Here is a 23408-nt window from a genome sequence, read left to right on the forward strand (position 1 = left end):
TATATATCCAAAATGGAGTACTATGCAGTTGTAAGAAAGAAACATCTCTTATCCTTTGAGACGACATGGAGGGACCTGGAAAATATTATCTTAAGCAAAACAAGCCAAGTAGAATAAGACAAATACCACATGATCTCACTTATTTGTGGAATACAATGAACATAACAGTCTGAGGAATAGGGTAGACCCAGAGACGTGGAAGTAGGGTACAGACTGACAACCTTCAGAATAGGGGTTGGTGGGGGGAGGTAAGAGATAAACCACGGAACTTACATGCATGTACGCATAAACAATGGACATGGACAACAAAGCTGGGGACCGGGTTGGGGGATGGGGAGGAGGGTGTCAATGGGGGAAAAAAGGAGAAACATCTGTAACAAAAATAAAATAATAATAAAAAAAAAATATTTTGACCTCAGATTGCCTCCCCCAATAAGAGTAGACTATCTGCTTAACACAGTCCTGGAAGTCAAGCTTATACCCCTCATCCACCCTAACCACATCCTAGGCAGAATCTGTGAGGATTTTTCTACAGAAATGACTGACCTCTTCCTCCCAAAATACCCACAAACACTGAGAGGGTGTTATCAAATGGCCAGGCCACACTGCATTTGTACATGGCACAGTCCCCGTTGTTTGTCAAAACACAGACTGCAAGGCCTCACCCCCCCCCCCCCAGCCCCACAGTGTATCTGGTTCAGTAAGTATGAATGAAGCTAAGAAATGTGTGCTCTAAACAAGTTCCCAGGTGACATTGATGCTGTTGGTTCAGGAACCACACTTTGAGAACCACCACAATAGAGTAAGGTCTTCAAAACTGTGAAATCAAACTATTTCTAACCTAGTGTTCTAAACCCAGCCCAATTATTGATCACATATAATGGTATACTATTATACTATAGACAATTTTAGACATTAAAGGATCTCAAAATATTTTTCATCCCATTTACCCTTTCTTAGGAAGCTAATGTGAAGGAAGCGCTCTAGAAAAATGAAGGGCTGAACTAAAATAGAGAAAGGCAGGGACCCATAATAAAAGAATACCATCAGAAAAGAGACAAAGGTGATCCCCAGGAAAATAGTGAAGAAAAGTCTCAAGATAATAGCTGTAAGCAGCAGGCCTCGGGACGAACTAATCCACTTTGAAACAGAAGGACATAAGACTCTAGCATGGGTAATGATAAGAAAAAAATAAGTAGAACACACATATTCTGAATATGTTTTAGGTTCTGACTGGAAGACCATGAATAAATATGTGATATGTAAACAGAAAAAGAAAACTATTGAAAAAATAAGGTAATTATTAATATTAAGAATAACAAAGAGCTGGACAAGAATGGAAATAGAAGCCATATGTCTCAGCTGTGGAAAATATTTAGAGTCAAAATATGTATAAATTTAACATGATTTAACATAAGAATTTCACATAATTACAGTAAGAAAATTATAAAGTTTAGGGCACTAAAAATCTTGAATAAGAATGTCAAAAACTGAACAATCGGCCCTGGCTGGTTTGGCTCAGCGGTTAGAGCGTTGGCCTGCAGACAATGTGTCTCTCTCACATCGATGTTTGTCTCTCTCTCTCCCTCCCACTCTATCTGAAGATAAATGCAAAAATGTCCTCAGGTGAGAACAAAAAACAAAATTAAAAAATTGAACAATCAAGAAGATAACATACCTCTTAGTCTGTATAAGAACAAACTGAGATAAAATACAATCCTGACCTGGTAACAACAGCAGATTAAGATTTTTTTTTTTTTTGGTATGAGCCCCTAGCGGGAACAGAACCCAGGACTCTCTCGTCCACAGGCCGACACTCCAACCACTGAGCCAAACCAGCCAGGGCGCAAACTCAAAAAATAAATGGTTAAAATTTCCCCCTACCTGCCCCAGAGAATGTTTTAGAAAGTATATACAAAACATTGCCTATTACTTAGAAGGCAAAACAAATTTAAAAGCCCTATATTTCCAAAACCTTCTTTTTTTGTACTTTAATACTATTGCTTTACAAAACTTGAGCTCTTTCTAAAAGAATGTCTACCAACGTATCCTTCCAACAACACTTTCCAACTCCTATTAGTTGGTTTTTCTTTTCTTAGTATGTTTAACATTTAGTTTATAATTAATTGACTCTTTTTATAGGTTTTAATGTTGTCAGCTTCCTTTTCAGATTCTAAATCAATCCTAATAATATAAGTCATCAAATTGATGAAAATAAAGGTTAGAGTTGTTTGTATTTCCTAAGTCACTTACGATTCTAAAGCTGCCTGCTCCGTTTCTAAAGGCTGAATCCGTTCCAGGACATGAGAGTACTGCACGTTCGCCTTGACCCAGGCAGCCAGAGGGGCAGCTGCCGTGCTGGCACGCTTCGCGTTCTGAAACACCAGCACAAGTTATCCAGCTTCACATATCCAGAGTCACATAAAAGCAAAGTTAACTCTACTATATTTTACTTAAGCATCTATTTAATAAATTATCCCTCCAAAATGAAGGTTTGGTTCATAGCTAAAATAAAAGCAAAATGAAAACATTTTACTTTTTGCTTCAAATCTTTTTGAACCTCATACAATCTTTAATATAATGATCTTTTATCAATACATTAAGTACTCTATTAGTCACTTTTATGGTGACTGTGTCTGTCCACACAATGCTTATGCATCAATTCTTTCTCTTCTCTACATGGAATACATCGATATGAAATAAAACCAATTTTCAAACCATGGTTTTTAGTACCAAAGAAGACGTACATACCATTTGAATAACGAGTCTGAAAAAAATATCAGAATCATGGAATTTAAACTGTTCACTGAAATTAGATACAAGTATCCTAATACAGATATCTATTATTATATGACAAGCACACAGGAAGAAAGAAAAGCACACCAGGCAAGTTGGAAATTAAGACAAGATAGACTGGGAACTTACCACTGACAGCAGGGAGTATGATTTAAAAACCACTTACGATGATAAATATGCACCACCCGCCTCCAACCTCAATTCTAGTTTACCTAGTTCTGCAGGTAAATGCTTATTACCTATAATATGTACACCTTACTTTTTAAAACGTTTAGTTATCAATCTGAGAAATTGATGATAAGTCATCACTTTTTAATAAATAGGATATTATTTAGCATGGAAAGGGAATTAATGACACAACTCTTAAAAATTACCTTTGGATCAAAAGATCCTTTATTTTTAAAAAGAAGTTCTTCAACACTCTCTCTTATTTCCTTTGGAATATTTCGTGCATCAAAGGTTGCTATGTCTTCTCTCACACCTCTTTTCGCAAGGAAACTAAAATGAAAGCATATTACTTCAAATGAGGTTAAATAAAATTTGCTAGTTCTTACAAAAATATCAATTTAACAAAATGGTGTATGCAATACTTTTTTAAATCTTTATTGTTGTATTACAGATTTCCTCCTTTTTTCCCCACTGACACCCTCCTCCCTGCGCTCACCATTGGTTATACATATAGGCACATAAGTTCCTTGGTTTATCTCTTCTTGCCCCCCTACCCACCTTCCCTCTGAGGTTTGTCAGTCTGTTCCCTACTTCTATGTCTCTGGATCTATTTTGTCCCTCAGCTTATTTTGTTCATTATATTCCACAAAGAAGTGAGATCATGTGATATACTTGTCTTTCTCTGACTGGCTTATTTCACTTAGCATAATGGTCTCCAGGACCCTCCATGCCGTCTCAAAGGTTAAGAGATCTTTGTTTCTTATAGCTGCATAGTATTCCATTGTGTAAACGTACCATAGCTTTTAAATCCACTCATCTACTGATGGACACTTGGGCTGTTTCCAGATCTTAGTTATTGTAAATAGATCTATTATGAATATGGGAGTGCATATATTCTTTCTGATTGGTGTTTCAGGCTTCATAGGATATACTCCGAGAAGTGGGATCACTGGGTCAAATGAAAGTTCCATTTCTAATTTTTTGAGGAAACACTATATTGTTTTCCATAGTGGCTGCACCAGTCTGCATTCCCACCAGCAGTGTACTAGAGTTCCCTTTTCTCTGTATCCTCAAGATACTTTTAATCTATTAGCTAACAAAAAGTAGGAGATGGAAGAATGTAAGCTTCAAATGGACTATCCATGTTTTTTATAAACAAGGAGAAACTACAAAAAGATGCACAAGTTTCCCTCATATTCTGTGAATAACCTGGAGCACTGAAATAAAGGAATTACAATCTAGTTATTCTACCCACATCCCTTTCTGTGAACTACTGGATACTCCTATGTTCTAGGATATGCAAGACATTTTTCTGCTTTCTCAGATGGGTATTTAAAGTGTTCTCTGAACCTAAATCTCCTCTCCCATCTCCAGATAGAAAAGGACTTTACTATCAACCCAAATCCTAAAATGGAATTAAATACCATAACACTGCTACAGTATAAAACCTGAAGCTGCATTGTTGCATATTATGTTAGCACTCAGTCTTTTCTAGTATACATTTCTCTTGTATTATTTATGGGCTCTTGCTCTCCGTCTGCCGAGAGTGCAAGAATCCTTGAGAACAGTGACTATATTTTCTTCATCAGTAAATTACAGTAAACACAATACTCTGTACTGTGTGAGAATCAAATAAATGATTGTAATTACTGAGATACTCTTAATGACCATAAGCCTTTCTTTTCCTCCTCTTTTGACACTTAACAATCACTTATGTTAAAGGAAAAAAATAAGTCTCGATATATGTTCTACTGATTATCTTGAAATACCAGGGCAAAGTGTGCAAATACCAGGGAATTTGATGAAGTTCAGTTTGAGAGAAAAAAATAACAAATATTTTAAAATATAAAGGAATGTGTAATTCATTGATAAAATAATAGCATTTTTCACAAATTCAAAAATTTACCTTTTCATGCTCACCCAAGATGTATCAAAGATACCCATCAACCTTAAAACTCCTTCAAGAATGTCTCTGATTACATCAGGTGGCATACGCAGTGAGCGAATTTCTGAAAGAGATTCTGGCTTAATGTTTCCAACTGCTAGTTTTGCTTCATTCACTAGAGGCTAAAAAACAATAAGGGCATTTTTACTTTCAAAAGATAAATGTGAAAAAATTGTTAGCTCATTACAAATTACTGAATAGTTGTCATTTTAATAAAAATGACTCTTATCATGAATAGTGTGGATCACTGGTTGAAGAGTTGGCCCTCACACCAAAGAGTCATGAGTTCATTCTCTGTCAAGGGCACATACCTAGGTTGCAGGTTCGATCCCAGCACCAGCTGGGTGTGTGTGGGAGGCAACCAATGGAAGTGTCTCTCTCACATTGATGTTTCTCTCCCTCTCTCTCTCTCTCTCTTTCTCTACCTCTCCCTCCCTTCCACTCTTTCTAAAAATCAATGAAAAAATATCCTCAGGTGAGGATTAACAAAAAATAAAATATAAAAAGACTCTAGTTACTAACATGCTTTCTCTTCAAATATCAAAGTGCTTTAAAACATAAAGTACAAAATGATCAAGTTGAGAAAGTAAGAGTCCTTGCCACCATAACAGCAACAGTCTGATTTGGAAAATCTAATTGTTTTTGAGACAAGTTGCCATTTTCAAAAAGCTCTTTATATTCTACAACTAATTAGTTAATTTAGTCAGGTCTCCAAAAAAAGAGACTAAGAGTTTGTCTTAATTTGTATTTTTTTCCTTTACAATCAAAACAACATGATTCATGGAAACAAAGTTGTTTTTTTTAATATACCTTTATTGTTGAAAGTATTACAAATGTCCCTACTTATTTCTCCCATTGACCCCTCCTCCCTGCTCCTATCCATCCCACTCCACCCTCTCTGCTCTATTGTCTGCTTCCATTGGTTATGCATATAAGTTTTTTGGTTTATCTCTGATGGGTTTTTTTTTATTGATTTTTAAAGAAAGAAAAAAGAGAAAGATAGAAACATTGATGAGAGAGAACATCAACTGGCTGCCTCCTGCATGCCCCACCCTGGGGATTTGGCTCACGACCTAGGCATGTGCCCTGACCAGGAATTGAACCAGCAACCTCTCGGTGCATGGGTCAACATTCAACCACTGAGCCACACTGGCTGGGGTATCTCTTGATGATTAGTTACCATCAGTTAATTTCCTTACTTCTCCTGGAAGACTTCCCCTCCTGCTTCTCTTTTCCAAATAGTACCTTAATTATAATTAGAGCCACATTTGATAACACTGTTAGGAAATAATTTCAGCAAATGATGTTTAAATCCCTATATACAACTGGAAGTCAAAAAGGTAAATGGCTCTTACAGTGTTTCCTTTTTTAACTTACCTGTACTTCTTTTAATTCGTCATCAATTTTGTTTTTTCTTTCTTCAATTTTAACAACTTCATCTGCTATTCTGTGCTTCAGTCTTTCAAGCTCTGTCTTTTGCTCACTAGCATCCTACAGGAATATTTAAATAGCATCCCAATAAATTTCCATGCACTCAATATTTAAAAGCACGAGATCAATATATAAGTTATTTTAAAATGACATTTTCTATTAAATGCTTCTCTAATGTTGACATGAGAATTTCTATAGTCCCTAGGAAACCAATGATAGAATTTACTCTGTATTTGCTATCAGAAATTTCCTATCTTTTATTTGTTTTAATTTTTTAGACAGAAAAGTACTAAATGTTTATTACATAAAAACCAAACAAGCCAGATATGCATAAATTTGAAAATGATTATAATACACATTTAACACTTGCAACAAACAACTGAGAGAGGTTAGTACTATTATGCTTATTTCATAAATGAGAAAATTAAAAATGAAGCCTTCTATAATTCTAAGAGTGGAAACTATATAGTATATTAGAAGTTTGTGTTTCTACACTTTAAGTTAGAGAAAAATTAATTAAAATCATTACAATAACCTGATGAAAATATATGAACAAAATTAATAAAAATTCAGAGAACACTAAATTATACTTAAAAGAATTTTTTTTTTTAGTCTCACCTGAGGATATTTTCCCATTTTTTGTTCAGATAGAGTGGGAGGGAGAGAGGGAGAGAGAGAAACATCAACGTGAAAGGGACACATCGAGTGGTTGCCACCCGCACAACCCAACCAGGGCCGGGGACAAACTGCAACCGAGGTATGTGCCTTTAGCAGGAACCGAACCCGGTCTCTCCGACGCTCTAACCGCTGAGCTAAACCGGCTAGGGCTCTAAATTATATTTTAATAATACATGACTTCTTTGCTCATGAAAGCAACATCAAGGGTCCTGCATCTATAAAAATGCTTGAATACTGTGAATGTTTATATTTGGTTTATTTATACTAACAGAAAAACCAAAGAGGAAATTCATCAAGAAACCTGCCAAAAATCCTTACAACAGTGGTTCTCTACCATATTATAATCATTCTGGAAGCTTAAAAATTAATGCCTGGTGTTCTATTGCCAAATATGTTAATATACTTAATCTGGATGAAGCTAGGGCACAGATATTTTTAAAGACTTCCCAGGTGGTTCCAATCTATAGTCAAAACTGAGAATCAATGAACCAACCAACTTTTCCTTATATCCAACCCTTATCTTCAGGTACCTTACACATCATCAGCTCAGTCAAATTTCCACAAGCACCTCTACTTTGTCACTTCTGCTCCCATTCCTAAATAGGGAAGATAATTTCTCTATCTCCATGTATCAAAATCTTCCTTTTAGGGCCAATTGATCTATACCTTCTTTTATTAAATTTATCCTGCAGGTGGAGATTTTCCTTACTCTGAATTCTTATTGCATTTGCCTTATGCCACAAGCTTTAGAAGTTGCACAGTTTGATATTTAAGCTCTCTCTCCAGACTCTACTTTTTTTTTTCTTTTACAAAATAACAAACAGAATTTTCTGCTATTTATAATTAAGCAAAGTTAATTAACTTAAAATATGAGATGCATACTTATTTTTCTGTCAGTCAATACAAGTAGCTACAGTCTTAGAAAAACCTCTTTTTAGAATATCCCAGAGAAAAGAGTATTGATTAATGTTCACTAATCTGAGAGAACACAGGCACACAGTGTTGAATATTTTGCTTTTATAAATACACAATTATTAACAGTATTATCCTTTATTTAGCCTTCACTCTTTTCATATTTCAAATTGCTCTTTAAAGATAGAAGTTACCTTGAGGCTAGAGTCATGCTTGGGTATCTGCTACTGCTTTTGTGTGCTAGAGTCCTCGAAGAGCAACTACTGATCTTATTCACTGACTGTGGCCCCCCCATGACATAGTTAGTCACCAGGTTAGTGCATCAGATTGATCTATTCAACAGTTAGATTTATTTATTATGCCCACAAATCAGGGGATGGTATTTTAACTATTGGTTTAGAAGATCTGTTATTCAGGGACTTCAAGAACCTGGTTCCATGAAATAACTAGTCTTTTTCTCCTGAAAGTCTTTGGTGGGCATTTTATAAATATTTGTTTAATTCAGCAATGACGAGTGGAGTATCTTTTATGCCATAGTTCTGTGCCTGCTAAAAATTCACAGTGTGATGGGGGAGATGGATAATGAAGACAATAAGCACAGCTTCTTAACTGGAGGGAAGCTGGGAAAGCGGCTGCCTTCTCTCTCCAGTCACCCAGGGCACTTCGGGAAAGTTGGTATGAGGCATTACCAATTAAAGAGGAACCAGAGCTCTGGCCAACTGTCAACCTTGATAAATTGTGGACCTTGGTCAGTGAACAGACACGGGTAAATGCTGCCAAATCCAAGACTGGAGCTGCTCCTATCATTGATGTGGTGCAATTGGGCTACTACAAAGTTCTGGGGAAGGGAGAGCTCCCAAAGCAGCCTGTCATTGTGAAGGCCAAATTCTTCAGCAGAAGAGCTGAAGAGAAGATTAAGGGTGTTGGTGGAGCCTGTGTCCTGGTAGCTTGAAGCCGCATGGAGGGAAGTTCCCAAAAGCAGCCTATAAATTCTTCAGCACAAATGCTGAGGAGGATATTAAGGGTATTGGCAAGGCTGAAGAGCTGGGAAGATTGATGATTTTGGTGGAGTCACATGGAGAGGAGTTCATTAAAATGTCCACAAGTGCAATAAACAAATAAAGATAAAAAGTTATTTGACAGGTATTTTTAACAATCAAAATGACTCACTGCTTTAAATAATAATTTATATTAATTTGTTTCCAAACTGCCTTGAGAAAAAAATTATGCTAAAGTTTTACAGTATGAAAATTATATTTGATTTTCTGATGCATTATTTACCAGATCAGGAGGAACTCAATAAAATTATCTTGGAAACAATGAATGTGTACATAAGCATCAATTATCTGGAAATGTTATTGCCTTTAACATTCGCATACGCCAATGAATCTAATTTAACATATCAGGTGAAATCTTCTTTTCACTATGTAATTCTAAGCAGTCCAGATAACCCTCTCCTGAAGTTCACAACACAGAAGTCTCCTTCCCATATTCAGATTTCCAATGAAGATGACCAGACCTAAAGAAAGCCCCTTGCCCGGCCGGCGTGGCTCAGTGGTTGAGCATCAAACCATGCACCAAGAGGTTGCCAGTTCAATTCTCGGTGAGGGCATATGCCCAGGTTGTGGGCCTGATCCCCAGTGAGGGGCATGCAGGAGGCAGCCAATCAGTGTTCTCTCTCATCAATGTTTTATCTCTCTTTCCCTCTCCCTTCCTCTCTCTCTAAAATCAAATTTAAAAAAAAAAAAAAAAAAAACATATTTAAAAAAAAAAAAAGCCCCTTGTGTGAATGGAGAGAAAAAAAACAAAAAGTAAAATATATTATATTCAATAAAAAGAAAATGTCATCAAATATCCTGGCAGAGCTAAGTAGAGATAGTGCAACAATGAAACAAAAAAAGAACACTGTCAAAAGGATAACTGTAGAGGTTTTAAAAAACTTCATGAGGAATAATATGATAACAAAAATGAAAAATTCAGTAGGAGAATTGGAAAATAAATTTAAGGAAATGTTGAAGAAATTAGAGCAAAACATAAAGAACAAAACAGGTTAGAAAAAAAGAAAATTAGAGGACCAGACCAGGGAGCCCCAAGACAAAATAATAAATGTTCTAAAAAGCAAGAACAGAGAAATGCAGGAAAAGGAGTTATCAAGAAAATAATTTAAGGAAATTACCCAAACTGAAGAAAATAAGTTTTCAGGTAGAAAGAACTCACATTGTATCCAGCACAGTGAATGAAAGTAAACCTAAACAAAGACAGATGTCATAACTTTCAGAGCAAGGAAAACAGAGATCTAAGAGATTTCGAGAGGGAGAGAGAAAAAAAAAATACAGTTCACATCAAAAGGATCAGATATTAAAATAGCTCTGAGTGTGCCCTGGCCAGGAGGCTCTGTAGGGCTGAGCATTGCCCTGTGAACCAAAAGGCTGTGGGTTTGATTCTGGTCAGGGCACATAATTAGGTTATGAGTTCAATCCCAGGTCAAGGCACACAGGAAGCAAACAATCAATGTTTCTCTCACGCACACACAAAATCAATATAAAAATATGCTCAGGTTAAGATTAAAAAGAAGAAAGAAAGAAAAGCTAATGTGCAAGAGCATCCTGAGAGGGTATAAAGATATAAAAGAAAACCTACCTGGCAAGTGTGGCTCAGTGGTTGAGCGTCAACCCATGCACCAAGAGGTCACTGGTTCGATTCCCAGTCACGGCACATGCCCAGGTTGTGGGCCCAATCCCCAGTAGGGCATGCAGAAGGCGGCCAATCAATGTTCTCTCTCTGATGTTTCTCACACTCTCTCCCTCTCCCTTTCTCTCTCTAAAGAATCAATACAAGAAAAAAAATTTTTTTTAATAAAGAATACGTGGCCAAAAAAGAACTCAAAAATCTTTGAAATGATTTAACAAAAGAAAGTCAATGACAAAAGGGGATACAATCAAAATATTAAAAGATCATGAAAGTATAAATAGAATGAATAAAGACTTATTTTATAAAAATTGAGAATATAAAGTCAGGGAAAACCCTTGAAGCCTAAAGGAGATTATTTTTTTTAATCCTCACTCGAGAATATGTTCATTGATTTTAGAGAGAGGAAAAGAGAGAGAAAGACAGAAACATCAATTGGTTGCCTCACATACTCACCCAGACTGGGGACCGAACCCGAAACCTAGGTATGTCCTCTGACCTAGAATCAAACCCATAATCTTTTGGTGTAAAGGACGACGCTCCAACCAACTCAGCCACCAAGCCAGAGCAACGAGATAGTTTTTTATTTTTTTTAAATAAAAGAAATATTACCTTTACTAGCAGAGAATAGACAAATAAAATCATTTATAGACAAATCTATATAACTTTAAAATGTTTATAATTATACATTTGTAGGGATTAGATAAATTATTATATGGTGAATGGAGGAGAACATAGTTAAAATTTAAAATAGTATGGGAAAATACCATGCTCTCCCACAAAAGTTCAAGTACAAAACACTATTAGTCTGAGGTGAGGAAGATGGCAGCAGGCAGATTAGAGGGAGGGTGAGTACGGGAGAGAGTGTGAGTGAACGTGAAGGTGGACGACCAAACCCGAGCAGTGCAGAGCCGCAGAGCAGAAGGTTCCTGTGCTGTGGACAGGAGCAGCCGGCTACCACAGTAAGCGGCTCTTCAGGGCTCTTCTCTCTGCACCGGGGGGAGGTCCCACCTTTTTGGAAGATCCCAGGTCTTCCCTGGGAGGAGGCAGTGGGAGCGGCTAGGGCCCAGCAACCTGAGCCCACCAGTGCACCTGGCACCATCGGAGCAGTGGACACCCTGTGTCAACACAGACCAGTGCACAGTAGTGGAGCTGCCAAGGTGCTGGTTACAGAAACTGTAAACAGCCAGGAGCCCGGCACCATCCCCCACAGTAGCAGCCCGATCAGAATCGAGATATACCTCCAGCAACAGAGGCTGGGGAGCAGACATCCATCCCCAGGCAACAGAAGCACAGACCAGCAGCAGAAAACCATCCCCAAAACTACAGCAAAGGCTGAGCAGGAGCTGAGCCCCACTGGGCAGCAGCAATCCCCAGCCACCAGCGGCAACACCTGAAGCTTCATAGGGACCTGTGCAACCCAGCAGCCCATAACAGCCGTGTGGAGCCAAGGCTCCAGACAGACCAGTACAACCCAGGAGCCCACAAGAGCAGTGAGGAGCCAGGGATCCACAGAAACCTGTGCGACCCAGCCGCCCAAGGTACAGGCAGGGAGTGCGGCTCCAGCAAGGCCTGCGCAATACAGCTACAGGTGGCACCAGCGTCCAGCAGGGAGCACAGCTTCAGAGGGGCCCATGCAATCCAGGAGCAGCACCTACCAGGACACACTAATATTAGCCCCCAGTAGTCAGTCCTCCAGGATCCATAGCAGGCAAGAGAACAGACTGAGAGGCACAGTAACCTATACAGGGAGCTGCCTACACATCCAAACATCCTTCACCAGGTCCAGAGCTACCAGAGAGCTAAAATGGGGAGTCAAAAAACAACACTCAAAGGAAAGAAAAAGAGGAGTCACTAGAAAAGGAACTACAGAAAATAGAAGAAAGAAGATAAAGAATTCAAAGCAATGATTTTACGGGTGCTAAAACAATTTGGAGAGAACTACAAGCAACTTAATAAGAATTATGAAGAGCTCACTGGGAACTACTTCGGCTTAAAAAAGGAGGTAGAAGCTATGCATAAAGAGGTAGAAGTTATGCATAAAAATCAAGAGGAAATAAAGAATGGCATAGCTGTTATGAAAAATACCTTATAAGGGTTCAATAGTAGATTAAAAGAAGCTGAAGACCAAATAAGTGACTTAGAAGACAATGTAGAGAAAAACACCCAAATAGAGCAGCAAATGAAAAAAAAGATTAAAAAGCAAGAGGAGATTTATGGGAGGTGTGAGACAATACAAAACGTAACAACATTCGCAATATAGGGGTACCGGAAGAAGAAGAATCAGAGAAAGCCACTGAAGAAATTATGACAGCAAACTTTCCCTAAACTGGTAAAGGAAAAAGTCACACAAGTCCAGGAAACACAGAGAGTCCCAAGCAAGATGAACCCCAGAAGACCCACAGCTAGACACATCATAATAAAAATGGCAAACATGAAAGACAAAGAAAGAATCTTAAAGGAAGCAAGAGAGATACAGAAAGTTACCTACAAGGGAGCTCCCATTAGACTGTCAGCTAATTTCTCAATAGAAACATTGCAGGCCAGAAGGAAATGGTATGAAGTATACAAAGTAATGCAAGACAAGGGTCTGAATCCAAGACTACTCTATCCAGCAAGGATATCATTCAAAATTGAAGAAGAAATAAAGAGCTTCACGGATAAGAAAAAAAAAAAAAGCTAAAGCAATTTACCACCACCAAACCAGCACTACAAAAAATGCTGAAGGGACCGTTGGAAGAAGAAGAAGAAACAGAGAGAGAGAGAGAGAGAGAGAGAGAGAGAAAGAAAAAAACAGGAACACAGATATAAAATTAAAATGGCAACTAATAACTATCTATCAATAATTACCTTAAATGTAAATGGCTTAAATGCTCCAACCAAAAGACTAGGGTAGCTGATTAAATAAGAAAACATGACCCATATATATGCTATCTACAAGAGACCCACCTCACAATGAAAGACTCACAAAGGATGAAAGTCAAGGGATGGAAAAAAGGTTTCCAAGCAAAAGGAAATGAAAAAAAAAAAAAGCTGGTGTAGCAATACTCATATCTGACAAGACAGACTTCAAAACGAGGGCCATAATAAGAGACAGAGAAGGTCACCACATAATATTAAAAGAACCAATCCAAGAAGAGGATATAACCCTGGCAAACATATATGCACCAAATATGGGAGCACCAAAATATATTTTAAAACTTCTGGAGGACTTCAAGGGAGAGATCAATAGCAATATGATCATTAAGGGAGACTTTAACATGCCACTGACACCACTGGATAGATCTTCTAGACAAAAAATTAACAAGGACATAGGGTCCTTACAAGACGAACTAGATCGGTTGGACTTCATCGATATTTACAGAACATTTCACCCCAAAGTTGCTGAATAAACATTCTTCTCAAGTACACGTGGGACATTCTCAAAGATAGATCACATGTCAGAACACAAAGCAAGTCTCTACAAATTCAAGAAGATTAAAATCATATCAAGCATCTTCTCAGATCACAGTAGCATGAAACTAGAACTCAATTACAATAAAAACACACAAAAACATTCAAACACTTGGAGGCTAACTAGCATGTTACTAAACAATGAATGGGTTACTAACGAGATCAAGAAAGAAATTAAAAACCTCCTGGAAACCAATGACAACGAACACATAACAACACAAAATCTATGGGACACAGCGAAAGCAGTCCTGAGAGGGAAGTTCATAGTCCTACAGGCCTACCTCAAGAACTAAGAAAAATTCCTAACTGACTTTCTAACCCTACAAATTAAAGAACTACAAAGTAAACAAAAACCCAGAGCTAGTAAAAGGAATAAAATAGTAAAGGTCAGAGAAGAAATAAATGACATAGGGACTAAAAAAACAATTCAAAAGATCAATGAAACAAAAAACTGGTTCTTTGAAAAGATAAACAAATTCAATGGACCTATAGCCAGACTCACCAAGAAACAAAAAGAGAGAAACCAAATAAACAAAATCAGAAACAAAAGGGGAGAAGTAACAAGTGACACCACAGAAATACAAAGGATCATTGAAACATACTATGAATATTACACCAAAAAATTGGACAATCTAAGAGAAATGGACAAATTTCTAGAAACACACAGCCTCCCAAAACTGAACAAGAAATAGAAATCTTGAACAGACCAATAACAACAAACCAAATTGAAAATGTAATTAAGAAACTCCCAGCAAACAAAGCCTTCACGGGGGAGTTTTACGGAACATTCAAAGAAAATTTAAAACCCATTCTCCTCAAATTATTCCCAAAAAAATCCAAGAAGATGGAAACTTCCAAACTCATTATATGAGGCCAGCATAATCCTAATTCCAAAACCAGATAAAGACACTACAAAGAAAGAAAACTACAGGCCAATATCCCTGATGAACTCAGATGACAAAATCCTTAACAAAATATTAGCAAATCGGATCCAGCAATACAAAAAAATTTTTCATCATGACCAAGTGGGATTCATCCCAGGGATGCTAGGTTGGTACAACATTCACAAATCAATAAATGTTATACACCACATAAACAAAATGAAAGATAAAAACCATATGATCATATCAATAGATGTTGAAAAAGCATTTGATAAAATCCAGCACCCATTTCTGATAAAAATGCTCAGCAATCTGGAAATAGAGGGATCATATCTCAACATAATAAAAGCCATATATGAAAAACCTACAGCCAAGCCAACATCATACTTAATGGGCAAAAACTAGAAGCATTCCCTTTAAGAACGGGAACAAGACAGGGATGCCCACTCTCACCACTCTTATTCAACATAGTACTGGAAGTCTTAGCCATAAAAATTAGACATGAAAAAAATAAATAGGATCCAAATTGGAAAGGAGGAAGTAAAACTGTTATTATTTGCAGCTGACATGATATTGTAGATAAAAAAAAAACCCTAAAAACTCCATCAAAAATCTACTAGACTTAATAAATGAATTTGGCAAAGTTGCAGGATACAAAATTAACGTCAAGAAATCAACAGCATTCTTATACACCAATGATGAACTCACAGGAAGAGAAACTAAAAAAAAAAAAATCCCATTTAACATCACGGCAAAAAAATTAAGATACCTAGGAATAAACCTAAACAAAGAAGTAAAGAACCTCTTCACAGAAAACTACAGGTCATTGAAAAAAGAAATAGAGGAAGATATAAAAAAGTGGAAGCACATACCTTGTTCATGGATTGGAAGAATTAACATCATTAAAATGTCCATACTACCCAAAGCAATCTATAGATTCAATGCAATCCCCATCAAAATATCGACATATGGAACAGAACTAGAACAAACACTCCAAAAGTTTATATAGAAACAAAAAGACCCCAAATAGCCACAGCAATCTTAAAAAAAAAAAAAAAAAAAAAAAGAGCCCTGGCCAGTTTGGCTCAGCGGTTAGAGCATCAGCCTGCAGTCCAGAGAGACCCAGTTCGGTTCCCGCTAAGGGCATGTACCTCAGTTGCAGTTTGTCCCGGGCCTTGGTTGGCTGTGCAGGTGGCGTCTCTTTCGCGTCGATGTATCTCTCTCTCTCTCTCTTCCTCTCTCTCCCTCCCACTCTATCTGAATTTTTTTAAAAAATGAAAAAATGTCCTCGGGTAAGGATTAAAAAATAATAATAATAAAAAAAAAGAACAAAGTGGGAGGGATCACAATAACAGATATCAGGTTATACTACAAAGCCACTGTAAATAAAACAGCCTGGTACTGGCACAAAAACAGGCACATAGATCAATGGAACAGTACAGAGAACCCAGAAATTAACCCAAGACAACATTCTCAATTAATATTTGACAAAGGTGGCAAGAGCATACAGTGGAATCAAGACAGTCTCTTCAATAAATGGTATTAAAAAAATTGAACAGCTACTTGCAAAAATATGAAGCTAGACCACCAACTTACACCATACACAAGAATAAACTCAAAATGGATAAAAGACTTAAATGTGACTCATGAATCCATAAATATCCTAGAAGAAAAGGCAGGCAACAAAATTTCAAACATCACATGCAGCAGAATTTTCATTGATATAACACCTCAGGCAAGAGAAACAAAGGAAAAAATGAACACATGGAACTACATCAAACTAAAAAGCTTCTGCACAGCAAAAGAAACAACCATCAAAATGGAAAGGGAACCCACTATATGAGAGACCATACTTGCCAACAATGCATCAGATAGGGATTCATTTCCAAAATATATAGAGTACTCATACAACTCAACAAAAGGAAGACAAAGAACCCAATTAAAAAATGGGCAGAGGACCTAAATAGAAACCTCACCAAAAAGGACATACAAATGGCCAAGAGACATATGAAAAAATGCTCAATGTCACCAATCATCAGAGAGATGCAAATTAAAACAACTATGAGGTATCACTTCACACCCGTCAACAAATCATCAAACAACAAGTGTTGGAAAGGGTGTGGAGAAAAGGGGACTCTAGTACACTGCTGGTGGGAATGCAGACTGGTGCAGCCACTATGGAAAACACTATGGTGTTACCTCAAAATGTTAAAAATTGAATTGCCATTTGACCCAGTGATCCCACTTCTAGGAATATACCCTAGGAAGCCTGAAACACCAATCAGAAAGAATATATGTACCCTTATGTTCATAGAAGCACTATTTACAATCACTAAGATCTGGAAACAGCCCAAGTGTCCAGCAGTAGACAAATGGATAAAAAAAACCGTGGTACATATACACAATGGAGTACTATGCAGCTGTAAGAAAGAAAGATCTCTTATCCTTTGAGATGACATGGAGGGACCTGGAGAGTATTATCCTTAGCGAAACAAGCCAAGCAGAGAAAGACAAATATCACATGATCTAATTTATTTGTGGAATATAACACAACAGTCTGAGGAACGGGGTAATCCCAGAGATGTGGAAGTGGGGCACAGACTGACAATCCCCATAAGAGGGGGTGGGGAGGAGGGATAAACCACAGAACTTATATACATGTATGCATAACCAATGGAACATAGACAACAAAGCTGGGGATGGGGCAGTGGAGATGGGGAGGAGGAGGAAAAAGAGAAACATCTGTAACAAAAACAAATTAATAAAAATAACTTAAAAAAAAACACTATTAGTCTGACTCAGCATAGAAAAGCAATATTTTTCAAACAAGTAAAAATGCTATTTCTCAATCAGGTATTAATGTTCTTCCTATTGTTTGCATTTTTGTGCTCACTCTGGACATTACCTGCATTGATACTGTGATCTCTTGAAGGGCAGCATCTGCTTCATCTTGCTTAGTTTTAAGTAATATACTTTGTTCTCCAGCTTTTCTGTTCAGTTCATCCACAAGAGCTTTAGCTTCATTTAGTTTAGATACACCAGCCTACATAAATAAAACATTGATTAGCAATATTTTTAAAAAAGAAATTTTATACACACGCAGTAAATAAAGCGTAAGAATCAAGCAAAAATGCAAATGTGTACATATAAAACATTTGCAACTTGGGTTTTTTCTTATAGCTAAATATACTGATTTATTCAATTGTAAACCCAGTAAGATGTAGTAAAAGACTCCATGGAGGCTTAAAAGAAAAACAGATTTTATTTATTTATTTTTTTTTATCCTCACCAGAGGACATTTTTCCATTTTTTGTTCAGGTAGAGTGGGAGGGAGAGAGAGGAACAGAGAGAGAGAGAGAAACATCGATGTGAAAGGAACACATTGAGTGGCTGCCACCCGCACAACCGACCAGGGCTGGGGACAAACTGCAACCGAGGTACATGCCCTTAGCGGGAACCGAACCCGGGTCTCTCAGGACCGCAGGCCGACGCTCTAACCACTGAACCAAACCGGCCAGGGCAGAAAAACAGATTTTAAAGCATCGCCATCAAGCTGAAGAGATCAACACATATTTGATAGGTTAAACACAGGGTTTTTATCTACTGCATGACATAGAAGAGGAAAAAAAAAAACAAGAAAAAGCTAGTAAACCCTTTTCCATTTTTCAGTCTTATATTTGGGGTTAAAGAACTGAAAGGCCTCTCTTCTAATACTGGACAACATTTGGATCTATCTGTCCAGTACCTATTTTTTTAATAAGACACTGTCTCACACAGGGTTCTAGTGAGCTATTACCCAAAATCCTTGCCAATTCTTTGGGTGGTCATTTGACACTGGACTGGCCATTATGGTACCCATCCCACAGCCCACAAATAATCCAAGGAATGGACATGAAAAAATATTCCCTCTTTTCTATGAATTGGGTGTTTGTCAGAAGAATTGGAGAGATAGTAATGGCTAGAAAGGAATTAACCAATACTTACTGAGCCCCCAACATAGAGGACAGGCATCGTGGCTGATTCTTTAAATATGTACTTTATCTAATACACATATACAACCACTGACCCAATTAAGCTGCAACTCAGCAAGTTTAAGTGATTTATCCACAGCATCACAGAGAACTAAATCAGGAAAGTAACCCTCCCAAAGCATGTATAGTTAGTGGCTTAATGTAAATTAAAGTGAACCATTAGAAAGAAAAATAAAGATAACTGTCAATTAAGATAAATCCTAGTTTATTACACTAACAAAGAAAAGCTAAAACTTTGGAGAGAAAATGCTCTCTGACAACTTCTGAGGCTGGCATTTTAATGCCACATTTAAGTTTAGGCTCTAAAATTAGAGATATACAGAAAGAAAAATGTTCAGAATACATTAAGTGACATGGATAGAACATATTTCATAAAATATAATTTTAATGTTAATGTTTATTATAAAGCATAATCTTGGCTATTATGTTTTAATTAATAATAGGTATTTCTGAATTTCTAAAAATGCTTTCATGTGAAAGACTTTTAAAGACAGCACCAGCCCTGGCCGGTTTGGCTCAGCAGTTAGAGCGTCGGCCTGCAGTCCAGAGAGACCCAGGTTCGGTTCCCGCTAAGGACACATACCTCGGTTGCAGTTTGTCCCCAGCCCTAGTTGGGTCGTGCAGGTGGCAACCACTCGATGTGTCCCTTTCACGTCAATGTTTCTCTCTCTCTCTCTCCCTCCCACTCTATCTGAACAAAATATCGAAAAATGTCTTCGGGTGAGGATAAAAAAAAAAAAGACAGCACCATAAAGTATAAAAGCACACAAATACAATAGAGTTCAGCAGAGGAATATTATTAAATTTAAAAAAAAAAGCAAAACCATTACTACTATTAGTGGGCAACAGAGGTAGGTAAGTGAGATTATTTTAAGGCATTTAATATGGCACAATATTTATTTATATTAAATATATGCCACAGACAACATGGATTATTGTTTTGTAGATAGACTAAATAATTCAAGATTACCAATATTATACCTGCAAATGACTTTGTCTTTTTAGTAATTCCTTTTTCTTGCTGCTACTAATGGCAGAATACACATGTAAAAAGGTCATATATCGGCTTGGTGTAGCACCACAGACTTTACAAGATTCATGGATTAATAAAAATAATTTTAAAAAATCGGAATCAACTAGAAAGAGATAGAAACAAAAATGACTTAATATATACATGATCCATTACAAATTAAAGAAAATAATCTTTAAATTTTAATTCATACCAGGTACTTCTACCTATAAACTATAAAAATGAGATATCATCTTTGCTTAAAGATACACAAGCATTCTTAGACATCTGTTCATAGCTCCCATTTTCCTTATATTTTTTAATTATTTCATTTCATTGGTCTCTATACTTCCATTGTTATTATTTCCCCTGAACACTTTTATTGCTGCAAGAAAGATAAAGCTATAGGTGGCCATACCATATAAATTAATCAGAACAACCTAACATATGTAATACAGAAGTAAGCTCAATAAAAGCTGCTTGAATGGAAAAAAGATACCAAACCAAATAACATATATGCACTCCGATATGACACAGGGAGAAACAGAACTTCAAATGCAAAAATTAAGAATATGTTCATATTAGATTCAACATATCCATGACCAAACACATCATCTTCCTCTCATTGCTGCAATCTACTTCCCTCTACATTCCCTACCTGTTAATAAAATCAACTTCTAATGAATTTTCTAAGCCAGAAACCTGAGAAAAATCCTTGACTCCTTCCCTGCATGCCACAGCCATTGCATAATGAAGTCCTGTTACATTACCTCCCGTTACCCCCCAAACCCACTCCTTCCTCATAGATTACTGCAATAACCTTCCATAGTGGTCCAATGGCCTTTGGTCTCTCCCTATACCAATCTGTTTTCCAGTAAGTGAAAAAAGAGATAGACCCAGAGATTATCTTTCCAAAACAAGATTCTGGTTACATCTCTATTAACATTTCTCAATTATCCCATATCACCCACAAGTTAGAAGGTAAATTCCTTAATATAATATGGAAGGTTCTTTATTACCTGACCCTGCCTACCTTTCTCTCTTCATCTAGTACTCTAGAATTTATACATCCTATGTTTCAGCCATTTGGGCTATTTATAGTTCCAAAAAAATTCCTGTTTTATTTCTCTAAGCCTTTTCCATGTTTGTCACTCTAACCAGAATACCCTTCTCCAAACTGCCTGTCTGGGCAATATCCATCTCCTATAATATCTGTCAGTTAGAGGTTTCACTCTCCAACATACTTCATAGAAACATCTGCCATCACTTATCTTGCTATATCAGAGTCTTATGTTTATATATAACATAACTCTTGCTATCACTAAACTATGAACTCCTAAGTCATTTCCAATATCCATCTCAGCACCTAACATAAGTTCAATAAAATGTTTGATAATTAGATGGTTATATAAATAAATGAATGAATATACTCTGGTATAAAAGAAATAGAAATACCATATTCAAAATGAATTTTGAATTAGACAACCTAATGATAAGATTAGAGTTAAGAAAATATCATGTCCATACTCAAAGAATATTATAAAACTTTTTCAGGTAGAAATTGAGTTGTCATGATAAATATAAGTAATAAAATGATATGAAAAGTTTAGGCTTCTAGCCCAGCCAGTGTGTCTCAGTGGACTGAGCGTCATCCCATGGACTGAGAGATCCTGGTTTGATTCCTGATCAGGGCACATGTCCGAGTTTCAGGCTCGATCCCCAGTTGGGGGCATGCAGGAGGCCCCCCACTGAGAGATGTTTCTCTCTCACATCAATATTTCTATCTCTCTCTCTCTTCCTCTCTCCCTAAAAAATCAATAAAAACATATATTTTTTTTAAAGTTTAGGCTTCTAAGCAAAGAGCATAAACAATATAGGAAGACCCTTCAGATCATTAAAGTCAAATATATAATTATTAATTTCTTAAATTCAAACAATAAATATTCTGTTAGATTCTACATGAAATTACATAAACATTTATTTAAAAATAAAGGATTTAAAGCTTAATTTTCATCAAGAGATATAGCTTTGTTAGTTTAGAATTATTCAAATTCATAATCACTGTGAATCTTTAATGGATGTGTAATATTAAATAGCCATTTCACAATAAAAAATCAGCTAAAATCAATTTCATCAAAATTACCTGAATATTTTTTCTTTTCTTCTTTTCTTTTTTTGTCACCATATTTTTCTTCACTACCTGTTTCATTGAATAACATTTCAGGTATCTAAAAAATGAAGAATATATCTTTAAAACTCAATTCAGTATGAAAAAGTTTAAGTAAATGCAATATCGGAGGTTAAAAATCTTTAACATACACATACACACACACAAACAGTATCAATTGCAATTTTCTTCTAGAATTCTTTCGAGACTAAAAGAATTCTATCTATCTTTAGAAGATGTATTTCCTAGGCAAGATTTTGCACATCTCAACCATTAATTGATTACAAATTAATGACACTTAGGGAAAAGCGCCAATATCTCGCTTAAAAGACGATTAGACTATGAAATGAAGGAAATCACAATTTGGATTAAATTGGAAAATAATCACAAATGCCATTTAAAATCACACAATAATTAAATATTTGGCATATAACCAACAAAAAAATGCCTTTATGGCATAAAGGAATAGTAAGGATTTTTAGTTTTCTTGAATAAAAAGAAATTAAACATAAATAAAAACAATTTAATAATTGATCATTCTAAAAACTATCTATTGTATAGCTATAACTAGGTTTTTGCCACTATCACAAATAAGAAAGTAAAGCCTCATAAACAGATCATTATTATTACAGAAAATATGATAATCTTGTAAGATTTGTATGTTAAAATATACAAAAACTCTTAGTTTCTTGGAAAAAAGTAAATAGAACTACAAAATTTTTTAATTAAGTCAAAAAGCCTCCACTTCTTTCATCTAATACAGTTAACGTTAATACCAAGAAAAAGCACAAGTAATCCAGGTAATTAGGTCAGAAAATTATTTTCTGAATTTCTCAGATTGAATAAAATGTAAGCCAAAAGATTCCTGAACTAATGGAGGGTTTAAAAGGGCCATGATTCTCAAACCAAAGCATGTTTTTCTCTCAAACACTGTCACTGATTTCTGACAGAACACTTAAGCCTGTGAGAATATTTAAAATTTACACTTTTAAATCAATGGAAATTTGTTTCTTTGAAACTCACTTTCTTTAAAGTCTGTTCCTTACGTTAATGAGTTTATGGCACACATTTTACAACATATACATATAGCCAAGCATCACGTTGTACACCTTAAATGGTAGAGTTTTTATTTGTCAATTATACCTCAATAAAGCCAAGGAGAAAAAATGGTCTATTCCTAAACAATATGCTACATTAGCAAAGGTTTTCTGCCAGGATCCTCCTACATACCCCTTTGTCTCCAGTTTCT

General features: G+C 36.3%; 1 protein-coding gene and 1 non-coding gene across 2 annotated transcripts in view; one reads left to right on the plus strand and one right to left on the minus strand.

The window, feature by feature from the left end:
- The window catches only part of DYNC2H1 (dynein cytoplasmic 2 heavy chain 1), a 432306-nt gene that overhangs the window by 282242 nt on the left and 126656 nt on the right, over nt 1–23408 (minus strand). Inside the window, exons 53-59 of the mRNA XM_036258012.1 lie at nt 22136–22220; nt 19965–20119; nt 17858–17995; nt 6287–6400; nt 4871–5031; nt 3171–3294; nt 2254–2375 (exon numbers count right to left, since the gene is read on the minus strand). Of these exons, the coding sequence (XP_036113905.1) occupies nt 2254–2375; nt 3171–3294; nt 4871–5031; nt 6287–6400; nt 17858–17995; nt 19965–20119; nt 22136–22220 (899 nt within the window). The remainder of the gene's footprint in view (nt 1–2253; nt 2376–3170; nt 3295–4870; nt 5032–6286; nt 6401–17857; nt 17996–19964; nt 20120–22135; nt 22221–23408) is intronic.
- LOC118629158 lies at nt 8125–8255 on the plus strand. Its single transcript, XR_004959400.1, has one exon. It is a non-coding gene; the product is annotated as a small nucleolar RNA SNORA3/SNORA45 family (small nucleolar RNA).

Source organism: Molossus molossus, unplaced genomic scaffold (assembly GCF_014108415.1).
Source record: "Molossus molossus isolate mMolMol1 unplaced genomic scaffold, mMolMol1.p scaffold_m16_p_13, whole genome shotgun sequence".
NCBI classification, from domain to species: domain Eukaryota; kingdom Metazoa; phylum Chordata; class Mammalia; order Chiroptera; family Molossidae; genus Molossus; species Molossus molossus.